Source organism: Pristis pectinata, chromosome 2 (assembly GCF_009764475.1).
Source record: "Pristis pectinata isolate sPriPec2 chromosome 2, sPriPec2.1.pri, whole genome shotgun sequence".
In the NCBI taxonomy this organism is placed as follows: Eukaryota; Metazoa; Chordata; class Chondrichthyes; order Rhinopristiformes; family Pristidae; genus Pristis; species Pristis pectinata.
In genome coordinates this window covers 26,500,118-26,522,272 of record NC_067406.1, presented here as the reverse complement: position 1 = coordinate 26,522,272, position 22,155 = coordinate 26,500,118, and the positions used below count along the sequence as shown (strand labels likewise).

Here is a 22,155-nt window from a genome sequence, read left to right as displayed (position 1 = left end):
AGAAGGTGCCAATCAATATTAGGGAAGTTGAAATCACCCATGACAACAACCCTGTTATTTTTGGACCTTTCCGAATTCTGCCTCCTGATCCGCTCCTCAGTGTCTCTGCTGCTATGGGGGGCGGGGGGGGGGGGGGGGTTCTGTCAAATGCTCCCAATAGTGTGATACCTCCCTTCCTGTTTCTGACTTCCATCCACACTGACTCAGTAGACGATTCCTCCAAGATGTCCTCCCTTTCTACAGCTGTGATACTGTCCCTGATCAGCAAAGCCACTCCCCCACCTCTTTCACCTCCATCCCTGTCCCTTTTGAAATATCTAAACCCTGGAATATCCAGCAGCCAAGTCTCTGTAATGGCCACAACGTCATAGTTCCATGTACTTGCCCATGCTCCAAGTTCATCACCCTTGTTCCTGATACTTCTACATTAAAGTAGACACACTTCAGCCCATCCAGCTGACTGCAATTTTGCCCTTTCAACTGCCTATCCTTCCCCACAGTCTTTCTACACGCTGCATCTACTTGTACACTTAATGCACCAACTGCTAACCTATCAATCAGGTTCCCATCCCCTTGCCAAACTAGTTTAAACCCTCCCCAACAGCTCTAGCAAACCTGCCCACAGGAATATTGGTCCACCTCCAGTTCAGGTGTAACCTGTCCCTTTTGTACAGGTCATACCTTCCCCAGAAGTGTTCCCAATGATCAACAAATCTGAAACCCTGCTCCCAGCACCAACTCCTCAGCCACGCATTCATCTGCCAAATCAACTTATTCTTGCCCTCACTGGCATGTGACACAGGCAGCAAACCAGAGATTACTACCCTTGAGGTCCTGCTTTTCAGCTTCCTACCTAGATCCCTATATTCCCCCTTCAGGACCTCATCTCTTTTCCTACCTATGTTATTGGTTCTAATATGTACCACGACTTCTGGCTGTTCACCCTCCCCCTTCAGGTAGTCACCCAGCTGCCTGCCTCCTGCAGCTTAGGAGTGACTGTCTCCCTTTAGCTCTTATCTATGAACTCCTCATTCTCCCATAGGAGCCGAAGGTCATCTAGCTGCAGCTCCAGTTCCCTAACACAGTCTGTAAGGAGCTGCAGCTGGATGCACCTTGTGCAGATGTAGTTATCAGGGAGACTGGAGGTCTCCCGGAACTCCCACATCTCACAAGATGAACACACCACTGACGCTGGAGGTATTCTAACCACTCCAGCTGAGAGAGAGAGAGGGAGGGAGGGAGGGAGAGAAGCTTACCAGAGACTTACCTTAGCCTCCGCCTCCTCTCGCCTCAGCCTCTTGAGCCAAAGCCTCAGTCCCCCACTCCAACACTGATCCGCTCCAAAATAGCCACTACGTTTGACCCTACCTTCTTTGTATTGGCTGCTGTTAATTACTCAATCAACTGTTAACAATTTGCAAATGTACCTCTTTTAGACTCCTGCAAGGTGAAACTCACAAGCAGAGGGACTCACCTAGGGTAGAAATCAGCTCTCTGTACTTTAGCATATCTTGAAAGAGTCTTTTGTGTTTGTTTCTATTTGTGTTCTTGACCTAGTTTCATGCATGCGTTGAAGTCACCAGTAAGGAATGGTGGGTGGTTGTTTGGCAGACAAACTGTTAAAGGTTGAACTCGGGGCAACTTGCTACCCAAGATAGTTGAGCCAGGCCAGTGTGGGGGGATAAGGACCCCAGACCTCTGTCCTTGGCTCGTCATAATTAGTAACACTGACATACATCTGCTTGCACTAGTTACACGCACGGTCTGTGGACATCCAACTGATTGCAACCTCATGCACTGTATATAGAATTCTTACTGGATTCTTCTCCCCTTGTTCCCCATCCCTGCTGAAGTCATCTCCCCACACAACTCCCTTTGGTGACTGGCATACTGACTGAGAACATCCAATGTGCGCTTGGACATGGACGAGACTTGAAGTGACATTAGATTTTCTGTATGGGTAGCCACGTTGAAGTCAACCACCCTTTGCCTCCACAGCTGCTGCTCAACCCACTGAGTTCCTCCAGCAGTTTGTTTTTCTTTTGCTTCAAATCCCAGCATCTGCAGTCTCTTGTGCTTCTTTTGCAGTTGACTAATGTCAATTATGATTTTAGTGGTAAATACCTTCTTTAGTTATTCAGTGGTAGTTTTGGATCTGTAATGTATAATTGCCAGTTAATGCTATTGACTTGGAAAGAATTAAGGGGAAATCAGGTGTCAGTCATTGTCTGTGAAGTCAAAAAACCTGTTTTTTTGGGAGGGGTTGGTTGCAGCTTTAGGATGGTCATGTGACATCCTGCAGACACCTATCAAACCAGCATGGCACAAGATTCCTTAGAGGGAGGTACAAGACGCTGCAGATGCTGGAATCTGGAACAAACAAAAATGTTGGGGGAAGCTGTGGTCAGGCAGTATCTGTGGAGACAAAGGGCTTGGTCAACGTTCTGGGTTGAGACCCTACATCAGGATTCCTTGGAAGGAGGTAGAGTACTTGCCAAGCAGCACACAGTTTTAGGTGGGCAGATGGGGGTGAAATTTGTTTTGATTGCTTGCCCTAAATGATAGTGAGATGGTCAGCTCGCAATTATACTCATCTCTTCACCTTTGTCCTCGTTACAGATCAAGCTAACCACGGTGGAGAAATGACGACTGCTTCAAGTTGTATCTCCAGTCTGCAGTGAATTTGTTGACCTTGGCTGCGCTGGTGGTATGGCTGCTACAATGGGCCCCTTGGCAATATTAGCCAGACTTCTCCATGGTGAGCACCATCCAGTGACTTCTATTGGGATGTTTGCTTATGTAAGTATTAATGGTGGGAAAAAGAATTATCAACACTTCTCTCTTCCTGTGACTTCTCCTACATTCTCTCTTCCCTGTGATGTCTTCCTATTGTGATAACAAAGGCAAAGGTGTTCAAAGCCCTTCTCGCAGCCTTGTGTGTCATAGTCATAAAGTCATACAGCGTGGAAACAGGCCCTTCAGCCCAACTCGTCCATGCCAACTGTGTTACCCAGTGAGCTAGTCCCATCTGCCTGTATTTGGCCCATAGCCCTCTAAACCTCTCCTATCCATGTACTTATCTAAATGGCTTTTAAATGTTGCTAATGTGTCCGCCTCAACTACTATTTCTGGCAGCTCATTCCAAATGTGCACCACCCTTTGCGTGAAGAAGCTGCCCCTGATGCCCCTTTTAAATCTCTCACCTCTGATCTTAAACCTATGCCCTCTTGTTTTAAGCGCCCCCTCACTGGGAAAAGGACTATGTGCTTTCACCCTGTCTATGCCCTTCATAATCTAGTATACCTCTATCAGGTCACTCCTCAATCACCTACGTTCTAAGGATTAAAGTCCTGGTCTACAGATCCTTTTCTTGTAACTCAGGCCCCTAAGTTCAGGCAACATCCTGGTAAATTTTTCTGCACTCTTTCTAGTCTAATGACATCTTTCCTATAACAGGGTGACCAAAACTGTACACAGTACTCCAAGTGTAGCCTCATCAACATCTTGTAAAACTACAACATAACTTCCCAACTCCTATACTTGATGCCCTGACTGATGACGGCCAGCACGCCAAATGCCTTCTTCACCACCCTATCTACCTATGATGCCACTTTCAATGAACTATGCACTTGCACTCCTGCATTCCTCTGTTCCATAACACTCCTCAGGGCCCTACCATTCACTGTATAAGTCCTACCCTGGTTTGATCTCCCAAAATGCCGTACCTCACATTTATCTGGATTGAAAGCCATTTGCCAATCCTCAACCCACATATTTAGCTGATCAAGGTCCCCCTGTAATTTTTTATAACCTTCTACACTATCTACAATACTATCCATTTTCGAATCATCTGCAAACTTACATTGTACATTCACGTCCAAATCGTTTATATAAATTATGAACAACAAAGGTCCCAGCACCGACCCCTGTGGGACACCACTAGACACAGACCTCCAGGCTGAGAAATAACCCTCAACCATCACCCTCTGCTTCCTACCACTGAGCCAATTATGGATTCAATCCACTATCTCCCCCTGGATCCCATGCGATCTAAACCAGACTAGCCTGCTACGAGGGACCTTATCAAAGGCCTTGCTAAAGTCCATATAGACAACATCCACTACCCTACCCTCATCTACCCTCTTGGTTACCTCCTCAAAGAACTCCAAGAGATTTGTCAGACAAGACTTCCCATGCACAAAATCCTGCTGTCCTGAATCAGACCCTGTCTCTCCAAATGTTGGTAGAATCGTCTCCAGGAATTTGCCCACCACCAATGTCAGACTCTTTGGCCTGTAGTTTCCTTGCTTGTTTTTGCTACCCTTTTTAAGCAACAGTACTACATCAGCCACTCTCCAGTTCTATAGAACCTCACCTGTGGCCAGAGATGAAACAAAAATCTCTGCAAGTGCTTCTGCAATTTCTTCGCTGGCTTCCCATGAGGTCCAAGGATACACCAGGTCACGCCCTGGAGATTTATCCACATTAATGCACTTTAAGACCTCCAATATTTCCTCCCTGCTAATTTGTATGTGGTCCAAGGCAACACACACGTTTCCCCCAATTCCTTAGCTTCCATTGTTTTGTCCACAATAAAAACTGAAGAGTAATATTCAGTAAAAATCTCTCTCATTTCCTTTGGTTCCACACACACAGATGGACATGCTGATATTTAAGGGGACCTATTCTCTCCATAACCACCCTTTTAATATACCTGTAGAATCTCTTGGGATTTTGCCTCACCTTGCCTGCCAAATCCTTCTCATATCCTCTTTTTGCCCTCCTACCTTCTTGCTTAAGTGCACTCCCATACTTGAAGTCATCAAGAGATTCACTAATTCCCAATTGCTTATGTGCCGTTTATGTCTCCCTCTTTTTCTTCACCAGAGCCTCAATATCTCTTGTCAACCAGGGTTCCCAAAACCTTCCAGCCTTGCCCTTCACCCTAACAGGAACATGCAGGCCCTGAACTCTTGACATCACACTTTTAGTCTTCCCACTTAGCAAAAGCTCCTTTCCTTGCAAACAATCTTGTTCGATCAACCACTCCAAGATCCCACCTAATGGCTCCAAAATATACTCTGGCCCCATTCAGAACTTTAACCTGTGAACCGGTCATATCCTTCTCCCTTACTATTTTAAAACTAATAGAATTGTGGTCACTGGACCCAAAGTGCTCGCTGACAGAATTTTGGATTTTGTTTGCTTAATAAAATGAAATATGAAAAATACTCGTCCATTGTAATTAAACTATATTACCAGAGCAGTAACCACAAAATATTATCCATGTAGGAGGCAATACCTAAATATTTATCATAGAACAAAACATGCCAGCCAATATCCACTTGAATAACATTCAGGACTGCGTGACAAGTAGGGGGGCACTCTTAAATCATAAGGAAGATTTCACACTTATTTAGTACTCCTTGCACAACTTCAGGGTGCAACTGACAGGTTTAAAAATATTTGTATTCCTTACTGAGTTCACGGTGGAAAGGGGAGCATCTGGGGCACAAAGGATCAGGAAGTAAACTGCTGGGAGAACTCAGTGGGTCAAACAGCATCAGTGGAGGCAAAGGTATGGTCAATGTTTCAGGTCAAGACTATGCATCAGAACAGAGTGTAGAGGGAAGGAAGCTAGTATATAGAAGTGAGAAGGAGTGGGTGAGACAGGGGCTAGGTGGAATGATGGGCAGATGCAGCCAGTTTGAGAAGGGGGGGGGTGTTGAGACAGATGATGGTAGGTGGTAGGTGGGAGCAGATAAAGGAACGAAGATGGAACCAGGTGGGGGAGGGTGATGAGTCTCGGTAATGGGAGGATGGAAAAGATGAACAAAGGGAGAGAGACCCTGGGGTGGACTGGGGGGCATGGTAAAGAAACACAGGGGGACTGGGTCTCTCTCCCTTTGTTTACATTTTCCATCCCTCTCCCCCCGCCCCCCCCCCCCCATTACCTCGGCTCATCACCCTCCCCCACTTGGTTCCACCTGCCCATTGTCACTCCTTTACCTGGTTCCACCCATCAACTACCAGCCTCTGTCTCACACCTCCTCTCACTGCTATATACTGGCTGTCTTCTCTCTACACCCTACGTCTTATGCAGAATCCCGACTCGAAACATTAACCACCCCTTTGCTGCCACAGATTCCACTTGACCCACTGAGTTCTTCTGGCTGTTTGTTTTTTACTCCAGCTTCCAGCATCTGCAGGCTTGTATTTCCTTATTCCTATTCCCTGTGTTGCTGGTTCTTGTGTGAGGTGTATTGATTGGATCATTCTGTCCTTCTACAAGATCAACCCAGAATCCAGCATCTGAGGTCTCATGTGGTCTAGGATGTAAGAATAGGAATGGGATGAGAAACAAATCTTATACAAAAGTTCCTAGAAGGATTGCTGCAATGGTGTGGCCTTGTTTCAAGAATGAAAATTGACAGAAAACTTCTTCCAATGAAGACACACAGAACAAAATTCTGAGGAAGATCGTGGAAGTGATGGATAGATAATGCTAAGTGTGACCAGTCGCACAAAGAGCTACAGATGACTAAAATGCCCATGCTAGTTCAGAACCAATATTTTGTGCTGTGTACCTTCATTGGAAGAAGTTTTCTGTCAATTTTCATTCTTGAAACAAGGCCACACCATTGCAACAATCATTCTTGTAACTTTTGTATAAGAGTTGTTTCTCATCCCATTCATATTCTTACATCCTCAGAGCTTCAAGTTCCGAGGAGAGCTTCAAGTTCCTAGGTGTGAACATCACCAATAGCCTGTTCTGGTCCAACCATGTAGACGCCACGTCCAAGAAAGCTCACCAGCACCTCTACTCCCTCAGGAGGCTAAAGAAATTTGGCATGTCCCCTTTGACACTCACAAATTTTTATCCGTGCACCATAGAAAGCATCCTATCTGGATGCATCGCAGCTTGGTATGGCAACTGCTCTGCCCTGGACCGCAGGAAACTGCAGAGAGTTGTGGACACTGCCCAGCACATCATGGAAGCCAGCCTCCCCTCCAGGGACTCTGTCTATACCTCTCGCTGCCTTGGTGAAGCAGCCAGCATAATCAATGACCACACCCACCCGGGTCATTCTTTCTTCTCCCCTCTCCCATTAGGCAGAAGATACAGGAGCCTGAGGCCACATACCACCAGGCTTGAGGGCACATACCACCAGGCTCGACAGCTTCCATCCCACGGTGATAAGACTATTGAACTCTTATATAATGAGATGGACTCTTGACCTCACAATCTACCTTGTTTGACCTTGCACCTTATTGTCTACCTGCAATGCACTTCCCTGTAGCTGTGACACTTTACTCTGTATTCTGTTATTGTTTTTACCCTGTACTACCTCAATGCACTCTGTACTAACTCAATGTATCTGCACTGTGTAATGAATTGATCTGTCTGAACAGTATGCAAGACAAGTTTTTCACTGTACCTCGGTGACAATAATAAACCAATACCAATACCAACATCCTAGACTACAGGATACTGCAGATGCTGCATTCTGGTGCAAAAACAAACTGTTGGATGAACTCAGTGGGTCAAGTAGCATTCATGGCAGCAAAGGAATGGTTGACGTTTCGGGTCGGGCTCTGCATTTAGTAGTAGTATTATACCTTCAGAACGACCAAAAGTGTTTCAGAGGGAAATGCTTTATGAAGTGTAATCAGTATTGTAAAATGGAGAAGTGTAGCAGGCATTGGTGTTAAGCAAATTGATAGATATTCTCATTGAAGAGAGGAGGAAACCAGAAGCAATGGGCCTACCACGACAGTCCTGTTTATGAATCTTGGGTAAGAGAAAGAAGCAGGAAGTGTGGGGTTGGGTGTTATCAGGTTGGAAGCTGTGGAGGGGAGACCTCCTGATGTGATTAGATCTGTGACGGTGCGGGAAACAATAGTCTGGTGTTTGTTAGTGGGATCACGGTCCACGGGTAGGTGTGAGGAGGTGTCTGAGAGCTGCAGTCTGGCCTCTGCAATGTAGAGGTCAGTCCACCAGACTACAACAGCACCACCCTTGTCTGTGGATTGGCAGAAACAATGGGTCTACCAGAACAGTCCTGTTTGTGGATGTTGGGCAGGCAGAAACAACGGGAAATCTGTTCGGGTGGTGAAAATTATCTGAGCTTTCCTCTACTTCAAACAATATCATGCAATCTTTTATACCTAGACATTATATCTAAGAAACAGTGCAAGAATCCCAGCACCTACAATTAAGTATCAGCTTAGATATGTGCACAAGTAGCTGAAGAAGTGCTTAAACCCATGGTCATCTGAACAGGTGAACTACCAATGCCATTCTACATTGTGGAAAAGTACTGGGTGATGGTCAAAAATGCAAACGTATCACTTTTCGGCAACCACCAGATAATTTTTAATGTGTGATCCACTTTGTGACTCATTCAAGGTTACTGCCATTAGTAAGGTTTAACTAAGGAACATGATTGACATCTCACAGCCCACTTGAATGGATTCAGCTGCAACCGCATTCAAGAAACTCAACACAAATAAAGAAGCAGCAATTCTTTTGCACAGCATGCCAGCCAACAGATTCAATGCCCAGCTCTGGTGCATTGTAGCTGCAGTATGTAAAATCTAAATGATGCATTGTAGCAATGCACAAAGATTATTGCAACAACATCTCTCTGTAAGTTCAGCCGATTTCTTTTATAATGTTAGTGGTTTCCTCTCTGTTAATCTCTGGAAATTACTTAATGCATTGATCACTCTAGTTGTAAAAAGAGACATTTTGATATTAATCCGAGATGTGTTATTTTTATTTGTTTGAGTTTCTACCTTTCTATAATCACTGTTCTAACAAATGCTAACAATCACACACAAATACAGCACAGGAGAGATAAAACCCTAAAAAAATGAATTTGTGCTAAATCTCTGTATTAAGTGAACCTCTTCCAATACAACTGCCTCCAGTTTAGATTTAAACGTTACTGAATGTGGAGTTATCTCCTAAAATGGCTTAAGATCTCATTTATTGATACAGTGCTGTGTTCACACTGCAGACTGGTACTCTGATAACTTACTTGCAGAAGTAAAGTGAGACCACATTTGCTGTATCTTATATCCCTATGTTGTTGGGTGATGAGCAGTGAGGTGATCACATAAATGGACTTAAAGGTGTAGTCAGTTTTTAAAATGATGGACGATTATAACAAGATCTAGAATAACTGCAAAATTAGGTCAAAGAATGACAGATGGAATTTAACTTGGACAAGTGCAAAGTATTGCATTTTTGGGAAGTTAAACCAGGGCAGGACTTACACAGTAAATGTCAAGGTCCCGAAGAACAGAGAGACCAAGGGGTACACGTACATAGTTACATGAAAGTGGCAACACAGGTAGACAGGGTGTTGAAGAAGGCGTTTGGCACACTTGCCTTCATCAGTCAGGACAATGAATACAAGATTTGGGACATCATGTTACAACTGTGCAAGTTGCTGAGGAAACCATACTTGGAGTATTGTGTGCAGTTCTGGATGCTGAGCGAAATGAAGAATGTCATTAAGTTGGAAAGGGTGCAGAAGAGATTCACAAAGACATTACTGGGATTGGAGGGCTTGAGTTATAAGGAGACAGTGGATAGGCTGGGGCCTTTTTCCCTGGAGTCTAGGAGGCTGAGGGGTGACCAAACAGAAGAACATAAAATCACGAATGGCATAGACAGAGTGAATGGTCACAGTATTTTTCCCATGGCAGGAGAATCTAAAACTAGATGGCATAGATTTATGGTGAGGGGGTAAAACTAAAAGGGGACATGAGGATCAACTTCTTCACACAGAGGGTAGTGGGTATGAGGAATGGACTTCTAGACAAAGTGGTAGAAGCTGATGTAATTACAATGTTTAAAAGGTATTCGACAGGTATGTGGGTGGGAAAGGTTCAGAGGGATATGGGCCTAACCCATGCAAATGGGACTAGCTCAGGTAGGCATCTTGGTTTTCATGAACCAGTTGGATGGATGGGTGTGTTTCCATGCTGTATAACTATGATCAGGTTTTTAACTGATTGAAATTGAAAGACTTGTTAAGGCTGCCATTTTTTGCCTTGTCACAGGTAATAGAAAAGGCAATAGGCAAATGTGAGAGAGATTATGTTTTGCTGATTATGAAAATTAATTGAAACTTTAGTAACCCTGATTCCTCTGTCTTGTAAGACATACAAACAAAGTGAAAGTTGCATTTACTTTGTAAACCAGACCGCCATAGGCCAACTTTAAACCTGCCTATCTAGTAGAAAACAAGTAGTTAAAATGGCCAGCATGACTTCCTCCAATTCTGCCTTCCACTTCCTGCTCCTGCTGGTGATAATTTAACATGGTTCAAATGATTCAATAAGGGAGCCTACCAGAATTCACCACAGACCTTTTCCTGAAGTGAAGATCAGGGTTTGTTGATTAACCAGGGTTTGCAATTTTAACCAAAGCCCTCCATGAGGAAACTGTACTAGCTTCCCTGCAGAAGAGGCCTGCGTAATGTGGATTAATTTGCTTGTATTACTTTAGTTTCGAGATGAAAAGCACTATGATGCTGGAGGAACTCAGCAGTCCAGGCAGCATCCATGGAGAAAAGCAGGTGGTCAAAGTTTCGGGTCAGGACCCTTCTTCAGGACTGAAGATAGGAAAAGAGGAAGCCCAATACATAGGTTTAGTTAACTTTAGTTTCAATGAAGACCAGGAGGAGTACATCATACCCCACAAATAAATCTTTGGGTCTCCCTATTCTTTTTCTCCAAACTTCGCAACCAGTCTTTCAACCAACATTACCAACAGTGATCTGGTTGTTTATTTCTTTATGGCTTGTGGTTAATTTAATGGCTGTAAAACCCTTTGGTATAACCTGAAGTGCTGAAAGTCACTATGTAGATGTATTTTTATAATCTTGCCTATAGTTAATCTGTGAAGCCTGAACAAATGTTAGGTCTTTGGAACAATTGCATTGAACCTGGGTTTGTCCCTACTTTGGGAAGAAGGTCACATTAAGTAGAATTGGAAGAAATCAAGCTACTTCGAACAAGAAGGTCCCTGGTCCCATGGGAGGGAGAAATTGTGTCAAGCTGTTAAAAATGGTTTTATGTCAGATAAGGGCAAGAGTACAAATGGCAGCAATGCCCTGTATTACTGATCTTGTGGGAACTTAGGCTACGCATGAGAAGTGATTACACTGGGCCTTGAGATGCTGATACTGGTACCTGATCTCATGCCTCAAATGTCCTGCCCCAAGATCTATCACCAATCCCTGAAACACCTATCCTCGTGGTTTACCTTCTCCTGCCTACCACCCCGCCCACCCCACCCACTCTCCATCCCATCAACTGGAAGGCCGACTAATCCTTCACTACACAACTGGATGATTGTTGAAATAAAAACTGAAAATCTTGGAAACAGTCAAAAGACCAGGCAGCCCCGTAGAGAGAGAGAGAGACAACTCACGATTTAGGTCAACGACTTTTCATTGGACCTATTGAGTATTTCCAGCATTTTTATTTTAATTTCAGATTTCCAGCATCTGTAGTATTTTCCCTTTCCCTTTTGGGCAATTCCTGTGTCAAACTGACTTTATCCCCGACCCCACTCCCGATTTCCAACGGAGTTAATGCATGCAGAAATAAAAAGAGCAAATGCTGGAAACATTGAGCAGATGAGGCAGCATCCAAGTGTCCCGGACCTGTGTCTCTTTCCACAGATGATACTTGACCCGCTGAGTGGCTTCAGCATCTTTTATTTCAGGTATTCCAGCACCTGCAGTTTTTGTTTTTTTTCGAATAAATGCAGATGGAAGAAAGCATTATTTTGTTGTTCTCAAACTCCCTCTGATTTTTCTTATAAAGAGACGGGACACTCGGAGCCGGGACCGTGGGACGTTGACAAACCTTAAAGTGGTCTTGGCAGCTAGAGGGCGGGGTGAGGCGCCGGCACTTGGCGAAGAGTTTTCGTCCCGAGGAGAGGGTCGGGAGGAGAGACCCGAACAGGTTGGCGCGGCGGCTGACACCTCAGAACGCGGAAGTCACCAGCAGATGTCTCACGCCCCATTTCCCGGTTCCTATCGGGAAAGGCTGGACCGGTGACATCGGATCACCTTGCGAGAGCCTTTTATTTTCTGTCAACCCCACATGACGCGTTCTTGGCAGCAGGCGTCTGATTTTAAAATCGAGCTTGCGTGATTCCTTTCCTCTTGGAGAAAGGAAAATCCACCGGGTCGGAGCGGCAGAAACTGGGCGGAGAGGCTCGACACCCAACTTTGCACCTGAGTAAAGGTCGCTGGAATAAAGGCAGAGCCGCGGTGAAAATGGCGACCGGGGAGCTGTCGCCTTTCCAACGTCCAGAGTAGGCGGCCGGAGGCGGGCACACCGGCTTCTTTCTCCACTCGACGGAGGCTGGCTGGAGCCGAGCGACATGTCAGTCTCGGAACTTTACACCAAGGTGAGGTTGTATCTGTTTTCAGGTGTCCCTCCGTCTCTAGGATACCGCCGGCTCCGCGTTCCAATCCGGGGCTGGAGCCCAGTGAAGCGAGACCCACCCGCCGCCAAATCCCACATTCTTCCCCCCTCTACCGTCTGATCCGATTTTATTATATGTCCGACTTGTTCCCCGGCCGACTTCCCCACGATAGTATTTAATTGGAAGCGTGTGTAAATATTTTGCTTTAGAGTTTTATTAAATCTGAGGCAGGAGTTGAACCGATTCATTCTTGCAGCAATTTTATTTTTGTTTTAAACGATTACTGTTTCAATGCAACTCATGGTGCGGAACAGCTGTTTAATGGTGCAGTGTTTTAAACAGGGATGGTGCGCGGTTTCCCCTGTCGTTCGCAAGCGTAAAAACAGATCTGGAAGGGAGTTGGAATCGTTTGTATTCAGATTTTTTTACAGCGTTTACGCACGGATGGCAACTTATTTCTTGGTCGTTGTCTCTTGTCACAGAAAGGCAAGGCAAGATAGAAAACATTTAATGAAGGTTTGAGAATTGCTGATGGTCCCTTAAACGCAACTTTTATTTAGCGCAAAGTTGATGGTATCCTGCCAGAGCAGAAATCTTCTTCCCTGTAATTGATTGATTGGGAAACATCTTTTTTAAAACGTCCTGATCCTTTCGAAATACTGATACCAGACACCACCTGGAGAAGCTACTTTTTAATTAAACATCTATTTTGCTTTAAGCAGCAGTACGCTTTGTGGTTGTTACAGTGTAGTAGGCTCTATCTGTAAGATGTTAAATGGTGCCATTATCGCAACAGAACACGGTCAGTTACAGACGCGAAACAATCTTAAGGTACTGAAACTTCAGCTCAGCACAATATCCAAACTGATGCTTCAATTCCTTTAGCGAGGAAGTGATGAACTTTCAGAGAGATCATTGAACTGTTCTCTCGGGTAGACTAATCTTATGATCTCTTTACGTGCCTATGAAAGGAATAATGAAGTTCTCCCCACTGTACTGACCAACATTTACACTTCAACCAATATAACAAATGTATTTGGTTATTTATGAAATTGCTGGTCGTCCCTTCAATGTGCCAAATACTTGGATTTTTGACTAGAATTACAGCAAATGCATTAAGTGAGTACGTGAAACGTCTTAATTTTGGTGTCCACATTGGTATTACATAGAACAGTGCCGGTTCAGATCAATTCATTACACAGTGCATTGAGGTAGTACAGGGTAAAAACAATAACAGAATACAGAGTAAAGTGTCACAGCTACAGAGGGAGAGCAGTGCAGGCAGACGGTAAGGTGCAAGATCATAACAAGGTAGACTGAGGTCAAGAGTCCATCTCATCGTATAAGGGAACCGTTCCATAGTATTATCACCATGGGATAGAAGCTGTCCTTGAGCCTGGTGGTACGTGCCCTCAGGCTCCTGTATCTTCTACCTGATAAAAGAGTAGAGAAGAGAGAATGTCCCGGGTGGGTGGGGTCTTTGATTAAGCTGGCTGCTTCACCAAGGCAGCGAGAGGTAAAGACAGAGTCCATGGAGGGGAGGCTGGTTTCCGTGATGTGCTGGGCTGTGTCCACAATTCTCTGCAGTTTCTTGCAGTCCAGGGCAGAGCAGTTGCCATACCAAGCTGTAATGCATCCAGATAGGATGCTTTGTATGGTGCATCAGTAAAAGTTGGTGAGTGTCAAAGGGGACATGCTAAATTTCTTTAGCCTCCTGAGGGAGTAGAGGTGCTGGTGAGCTTTCTTGGCCTTTCCTGAAGTCAATGACCAGCTCTTTTGTCTTGCAGACATTGAGGGAAAGGTTGTTGTCATGACACTATATTACTAAGCTTTCTTTCCTGTACTCCAACTCATCGTTATCTGAGATAATGGCCCACTAACAGTGGTATTATTACAAACTTGCAGGTGGAGTAAGAGCAGAATCTGGCCACACAGTCATGAGCATATAGGGAGTAGAGTAGGGGGGCTGAGAATGCAGCCTTGTGGGGCACCAGTGTTGAGAATAATCGTGCTGGAGGTGTTGCTGCCTATCCTCACTGATTGCAGTCTGTTGGTCAGGAAGTCAAGGATCCTGTTGCAGAGGGAGGTGTTGAGTCCCAGGTCTCGGAGTTTGGTGATGAGTTTGCTTGGAATTATAGTATTGCACCTGTTATATACCAGGTTGCCAGATACCTTCCTATGACAAATGCTAGACAAGTTAAAGAACAGTTAAAATGGGGAAAAAATAGGCTGGTCAGAAGAAATGCAGGAATTTAAAAATATTAGTGATGTTATAAATGGGGAACTAGAATTTTTTCTGAATTGGTATTTACATTACAGGAAGAAGTCAGGAATGTGGATATTCTAAGAAAATTAATATTGAATCAGAGGTGGAGACTCTCAAAATAAACATAAGCAAAATAGTGGGTATGAACAAAAGAATAGCACTTGGTGTGATTAAATCCCTGGTTTCCACCCCTGGGTTTTAAAGAAAGTTGGTGAGAGTACTGCTTAAAACCTTCCACAGTTGATGCAGGTACTGTTTGATTAGCTTGGCCAATTGTTTATGTCACTTTGTTTTTTTAAGAAAATTGAGTGTCTAAAACAGAATTGTTGATCAATTAGCCAAACATCTGTTGTTGGAAATAGATTCTGTAATTAAGGTTTGTGTGAATAAGTTTTCATTTGATGAGAGATGGGCATTATGGCCATGCCTGATGAGCCTGTTTTTTTTCTTGAGAGGATGTCGAAACAGTGATCTAAGGATATAATTTCCCTGGAACATGCAAAAGCACAAGAAAATAAGAGCAGGAATCTCACAAATCTGAGTTTTTTGAGAAGGTACCTGAGAAAATTGAAAGCAAGGTGATAGGTGTGGTTTATGTGGACTTTAATGAGGCTTTTGACAAGGTCCCACATAGGCTGGTCCGGAAGGTTAAGGTACAAAGGATCTGAGGCATGTTGGATCCAAAATTCGCTTGGTGATAGAAATCAGAGAGTAACGGTGGATGGGTATTTTTCTGACTGGACGTCTGTAACCCGTGGTGTACTGCAGGGATTGGTGCTGGGTCCATTGTTGATTTTAATACATATAAACAACTTGGATGAGAATGTAAGTCATCTAATTAGTAAGTTTGCAGACAACACAAAGATTGGTGGAGTTGTAGATAGCAAGAATGGTTGTCTAAGGATACAGCAGGACGTAGATCAGCTGAAATGTTGGAGCAGTGGAAGATGGATTTTAATCCAGGCAAATGTGAGGTGATGCACTTTTGGTGGTCAAATTCTGGGAGGACATAGAGAGTAAATGGCAGGGACCTTGGGGTGCAAGTCCATAGCTTGCTGAAAGTGGCAACACGGGTAGTGAAGAAGGTATTTGGTATGTTAACCTTTATAGGACAAGTCTTTGAGTATAAGAGTTGGGATGTTGTGTTGCAGCTGTACAAAATATTGGTTGGACTCCATTTGGAATATTGTGTATAGTTCTGGTTGTCACACTCCAGGTAGGATGTGGTCACAATAGAGAGTGTGCAGAAGAGATACATCAGGATCTTGCCTGGAATGGAGAACAATAGTTATATGGAAAGATTGGATAAACAGCCAGAACTGGTAGACGGCCAGAATCTTTTTCCCAGACTTGAAATATCACATACTAGAGAGCATGGCTTTAAGGTGAAAAGGGGAAAATTTAAAGGGCATGTGCGGGGCAAGTTTTTTCACACAGAGTGGTGGGTGCCAGGGGTGGTAGTGGAAGCAGATATGATGGTGGCGTTCAAGAGGCTTTTAGATGGGCACATGAATATGTAGGAAATGGAGGGCCGTGGAATATGTACAGGCAGAAGGGATTAGTTTAATTTGGCATCATGGTTGGCACAGCCATCATGGGCCGAAGAGCCTGTTCCTGTTCTGTACTGTTCTAAGCTGGGTTTATCCTCACTGCAATTTAGGAGGCTGAGGGGTGACCTTGTAGAAGTTTATAAAATTATGAGAGACATAGAATCTTTTTCCCAGGGCAGGGAAGTCTAGAACTAGAGAGTGTGAGTTTAAGGTGAGAGGGGAGAAATTTAAAGGAGATGTGAGGAGTAAGTTTTGCACACTGAGGGTAGTGGTTATCTGGGACAAGCTGCCAGAGGAGGTATTGAAGTTGGATGTTTAAAAGTAGCATTTGATCAGGTGCTTGGATAGGGAAGACAGAGGGATATCGGCCTAACTCCGGCAAATGGGATTAATGGAGCGAGAAATCATGATTGACGTGGATGAGGTGGGCCAAACGGGCCCCCTTTATGTGCTGGATGATTCTATGAGTGGCCACCAAACCCCACTCAAGCCTGTTCAATAAGATCGTGGCTGATCTATGCTAGCCTCAACTCATCTTTGTGCCAGCTTTCCTTAACACTCAATTTCTTGATCTTTCTTTCTTTTTTTTTCTTTTCTTTTTCAATTTTTTATTAGTTTCCCAAATTAATACAGATTAATATATAACATCGATGATTGTGCATGTAATACAAAGAGATCAAGAGAACCATCATGGCATATATAATCATAAAGAATAATAAAATATAAAAAAAATCTTTAGATTTCGCGATCTCTAGTAGATGAATATAATATAGAAGAAGGAAAGAAAAAGATTTATTGTGTGTATAAAAGAAAAGGGAAAAAAATCCCCAAATCAATAAAAAATTGTAAATAATCAAACCAAACTAAAAAGAAAATTTCAAAAGAAAAAGACAAAAAAAAGAAAAAAAATCTGGACTGAAATTTCTCAATAGAAACAGCAGTATTATGTCGTCAACTCTGTTCCTCTAAATTGAAAAGTTATTGAAAAGGGATCTATATCATATGAAAGTATTGAATAAATGCATCTTTCAAATATTTACCTGTCTCCTATTGCATTTGATAAAATCCATCCAAAAACTGTTGCTTAAGTTGAGGTTATCATTGAAGTTAAATTATTGACCTGTTTGGGAAAGTGGCTGAGTGGCAGGAATCAGAGTTGGGAAAATGGGTAGGTATTCAATTTGACAGGATGTGACTAATGGTATCTGCAGGGTCTGTATTGGGACCACAACTATTTACTATAGTTATAATTGACTTGGATGATGAAATAAAAAGCAATTATCCAGGTTTGCTAATGACACAAAGATATTCCTCATTGTAACTAGGAGTCATAGAATCATAAAGCATGGAAGCAGGCCCTTTGGCCTATCTGGTCCATGCCAACCAAGATGCCCATCCAAACTAGTCCCATTTGTCCGTGTTTGGCTCATATCTTTCTAAACCTTTCCTTTCCATGTACCTGTCCAACTGTCGTTTAAAAGTTGTTATTGTACTTCAACCACTTCTTCTGGCAGCTCATTCCGTATATGTACCACCCTCTGTAAAGAAAAAAAGATTTTTCCTCAAGTTTCTATCATTCTTGCCTTAAACCTATGCTCTCTAGTTCTTGATTCCCCAACCCTGGGAAAAAGACTGAGTGCATTCACCCTGTGTATGTCCCTCATGATTTTATACACGCCTATAAGATCACTTCTCAGTCTCCTACGCTCCAAGGAGTTGAAACATTACCAAGAGATTCAGCAAATATGCAAAATTATGGCAAGTGCATTCAGTGAAGGCAAATGTGAAAACATTGCAGACTGAGAAACAAATAAAAACACAGTTTTCTTAGTGTTGAAATTCTAGAAACATTTGATGTCCATGGAGAATTGTGGACACCAGTTCATATTTAATAATCAGGTGCAGAAAATAATCAAGAAGTTTAGAGGATAGTAAGTCTGCTACAGCTGCATAAAGTCTCAGTTACTCCAGAGTTGGAGGAATGGAAGCATTTCTGGGCATCAGATTGTAGCAAAAATGGCTCCTCTCCTCTTTCAGCATTCTGAAGAAACATTCCCTCCTGAATACTCTGGTTCACTTTTCCATCTCACCAACACTAACTCCCCATCTCTTGGTACCTTCCCATGCAACCATAGGAGATGCAACACCTCCCTTTTTGCCTCCTCCCTTCCGGCTGTCCAGGCCCCAAACACATTTTCTAGATGAAGCAGTGATTCACCTGTACCTCTTATCTTTTTCATATTTCCTTGCAAAGCAGAAGAAGGGCATTTGACTCACTGAGGCTATGCCAACGCTGAGCAATTCATTCACCACGTATTCACTCATATGTGCCCATCAACTCCACTCTGTTTCTTCTCTCACTCACCTGAGTGGGGGGGGGGGGGAGCTGTAATTTACAATAATCAACTAACCTGTCTACTGCCCTCAGAACACTCTATGTAAAAGATGCATTTCACTTTGTGTTTCGATGTACATGTGACTAATAAAGATATCTTATCTTACTAGCATGACTTTGGTGTGTGAGGGAGAATGTGCAAATTCCACATAGGCAGCATGGAGGTTGGGACACAATCAGATCACTGGATCTTTACCTGTTGTGCCCCTGTACTGCCCATTATTATGGCACGGAAGGAGGCCATTTGGCTTGTTGCTGGCTTCCAATAGAGTAATCCTATTAGTCCTATTCCATGCTTTTTATTTCACTGTGGCCTTGCAGCATATTCTCTCTCTCGTGCCCATAAATTCCCCATTAACTCTTTTTGCTACATACCTAAACTAAGGGGTAGATAATTTAGAGTCTCCAGCTAACCTACCAGCATGTCAAAGCATCTGATGCAGTCATGGGAAGAACATGTAAACTCCACTCTGACAGTACCAGGGTCCCCAGAGCTGTGGGCAGGAACATTAGCTGCCATCCCACCATACCATCCTGCCACACTTCTTCTATTTTGCTGTGCTCCTTTTGGTGGTCATGAAATGGTCCACTCTACATTGGGTAAACCAGATGCACATTGTGGAAGCACTTTGCAGAGCGCCTCTGCTCTGTTTGCAAGTGTCACTCTGAGCTTTCGGTGCCTGTCACTTATATTCTCCATCTGATTTCTGTCTTCTGTTTCCCGCCCTTTTGCAACAGAGCTCAATGTACAGCGGGAAGAGCACCTCACCTTCTGACTTGCACGTTTATAACCTTTTGGACCCACACTGAATTTAACAGTTTTGGGTCATAAGCTGTTCCATCCTTTTATCTCACATTTCCAATGTATAGTTCTTCTTCACTCTCCTGGTAATTTCAAATTTCATTCACTTCCTCCAGACACACCTTCTGTTATTCATTAGCCTTTACTACCCTTGTTCAGTTGGCACTTGTGTCACTCAGTGTCTCCTGTTCTCCAGCCTATCACAGACTTTCTCATTTTATTCTCTCTACTTCTTTTTCTGCACTTAAAAGTTGTTTTTTATATTATCTTTTCCCAGTTCTCATGGAAGGTTACTGACTAGAAATGTTAACCTTCTGTCTCTGTAGATGTTGATTGATCTGCTGAGTATTTTCAGCATTTTCTATTTCAAATTTCCAGCATCTGAATTGTTTTGCTTTTTTAATTGTAATGCTTTGATGCATGAGTTTTTCAGTGACTGAACTACAGTTGTTCCTTGGAAAACTCTGTTCTAATACAACTTTGTGCTATTCCCTCAGATAAGTATTTCAAAATTCCATTTCTTAAGGACATTGCAGTATGCTATATTTTAAAACAAATTTTTATAATGTTTTAACTTCTGCCTTAATCTCAAGTGAATAATACGACTCTATTTTTCACTCTATATAGTGTATGATGTTAGTTTAAAAAATTACTCCTTTTTATTTTTTTGGTTTGCTGTTTTTGAGAATTCTTCATTGTCATTGGTTGCTTGGCCTGCTTGCTTGGGTGCTTGTTACTGGATGCTAGAGATCTGATGTTGGGGGAAAAATAGAATCAATAACAGTAAGATTACTTGATTCAGTGGGCATCTTGCTTCAAGTTCAGCTGCTCATGCTCTCATTTTGCAACCTCCGGGCCACCATGTTACAAGTGGTAGACCAGAGTATCTGAGTTTGCTATTAAGATAAGATATTTATTAGTCACATGTACATCGAAACATACAGTGAAATCTGTCTTTTTGCGTTACTGAGAATGTGCTGGGGAGGCAGCCCACAAGTGTTGCTACTCTTCTGGCACCAACGTAGTATGGTTGTGGAGGAGTGCAGGGTGAGGTGGGGTGGGTGGAAGGATGGGTCCTAACCTGTATGTCTTTGGAATGTGGGAGGAAACTGGAGCACCCGGAGGAAACTGACGCAAACATGGGGAGAACGTACAAACTTCTTACAGACAGCGGTGGGATTGAACCCGGGTCACTGACGCTGTAATAGTGTTACGCTAACCACTACACTTCTGTGCCGTCATATAAAACACATAACTGGTTCCACTGGGGCTCAAACCCAGGACCTTCTGCATGTAAAACAGACATGATAACCACTACGCTATGGAACCACATTGGTAAGGAATAAACTGTTTCTAAACTCTAGTAGCCCCCTTGTTGGATATATAAAAATAACTCAGAGTTTAGTTAATACTGCATTTACATTTTACTAAACCAGTGTAGTATTGGCATGAGATGTTGGCGCAGCATGTACTGATTTTAAAAAATGTGTAGAGGAATAAATTAGTGCAGCACCAGTATCGGCACTGTTCCACATGCTGTGAAGTAAAATGAATGTGACTGACGTGCTTTATACAGGTAGAAGGAGAAGCTGTTAAAAATTAAGATCACAAAAGTGCAACTCTAATTTGGCTGTTTGTTTGGGACATGTATATGTTTTTAATTGGGGCCACATCAGAGGTACAGCTACAAGATTTGTTCATCAATAGCCTTATCCAAAGCAATTATAAACTTAATTTAAGTGGAGTTTAAGCAACCCTGGTCAATGCATCGAAAATCTCAACTTATGGGCAATAACTCGCAAATTTCACTGACTAGGATAGCTAGAGAGGAAAATGGCAAAATGAAGCAAGATTTGCTTTCATCAATGGTCATAGCTAAGTTACATTATTAAAAAAGAAAAGGAATTTTTCTGAGTCCTTGAAACTATTCTCACATTTACAAGACTAGCTGCAGTATTTTAAATGCAGGTGTCATTCGGTGTTTAAAAGAAAACATTTTACAAATGAAACCTCAACTAGAAGAGCTGTGGCTCTTCCCCCTTTAAACTGAAGCAGAATGAATCTCAAAGCCAACTCTTAAGATTGGATTTTTTAATCAATAAATTTAGGAAAAGGGCTAAACCCATTTGTGGAACATTAGGTTTGAAAAAAATTAGGAGAGAAAACAAGATAAATTGAGACATGTTACAGATTAGGTTACTATTGGTGAATGTCCCTTAAAGACATAGCACAGTAGTGTGTGTGTGGCGTGATTACGACAACAACAGGAGATAAAGACGTGATGACATTTTTGGAGTGGTCAGTCAGAGAAGAGGGAGAGAGACACTGTCTGCTGGTCTCTGTATCGATGGATGAAAAACAATAACTGTGTCTGTCACTACAATCCATGTATGGATTTTTTGGAATAATCCAGTGGAGTCCACTTTGTCGTTAACCTGTAGAAGGAAACAGGTGTTTGTGTGGACGGCCTCGTCTTGAATGCCTTTTGGGGTGACTGATACTTCGGAACAAAGCAATGGAGATCATCAGTGATTGAGGTGTTGTATGAGTTCCATCGTGGAACATTTGGATTTTGTAAATACTCTCTATTTTCTCTCTACATTTCCTCTTCAGTCAACAGTGGTTTTGCAGAAGCCTTTGCTCATGTTTCACCTTACGGCTTACTGAACTTTGAGAACTATTCCT

The 22,155-nt window shown here is 43.0% G+C and overlaps 1 protein-coding gene and 1 non-coding gene across 2 annotated transcripts in view; one reads left to right on the top strand and one right to left on the bottom strand.

Moving 5' to 3' along the window:
* Nucleotides 1–12,156: 12,156 nt before the first annotated feature.
* The window catches only part of myo5b (myosin VB), a 215,754-nt gene continuing 205,755 nt past the window's right edge, over nt 12,157–22,155 (top strand). Inside the window, exon 1 of the mRNA XM_052010146.1 lies at nt 12,157–12,439. Coding sequence (XP_051866106.1) covers nt 12,413–12,439 — 27 coding nt within the window. The 5' untranslated portion in view covers nt 12,157–12,412. The remainder of the gene's footprint in view (nt 12,440–22,155) is intronic.
* Nucleotides 20,727–20,799, bottom strand: trnav-uac (transfer RNA valine (anticodon UAC)). The gene has a single exon. It is a non-coding gene; the product is annotated as a tRNA-Val (tRNA).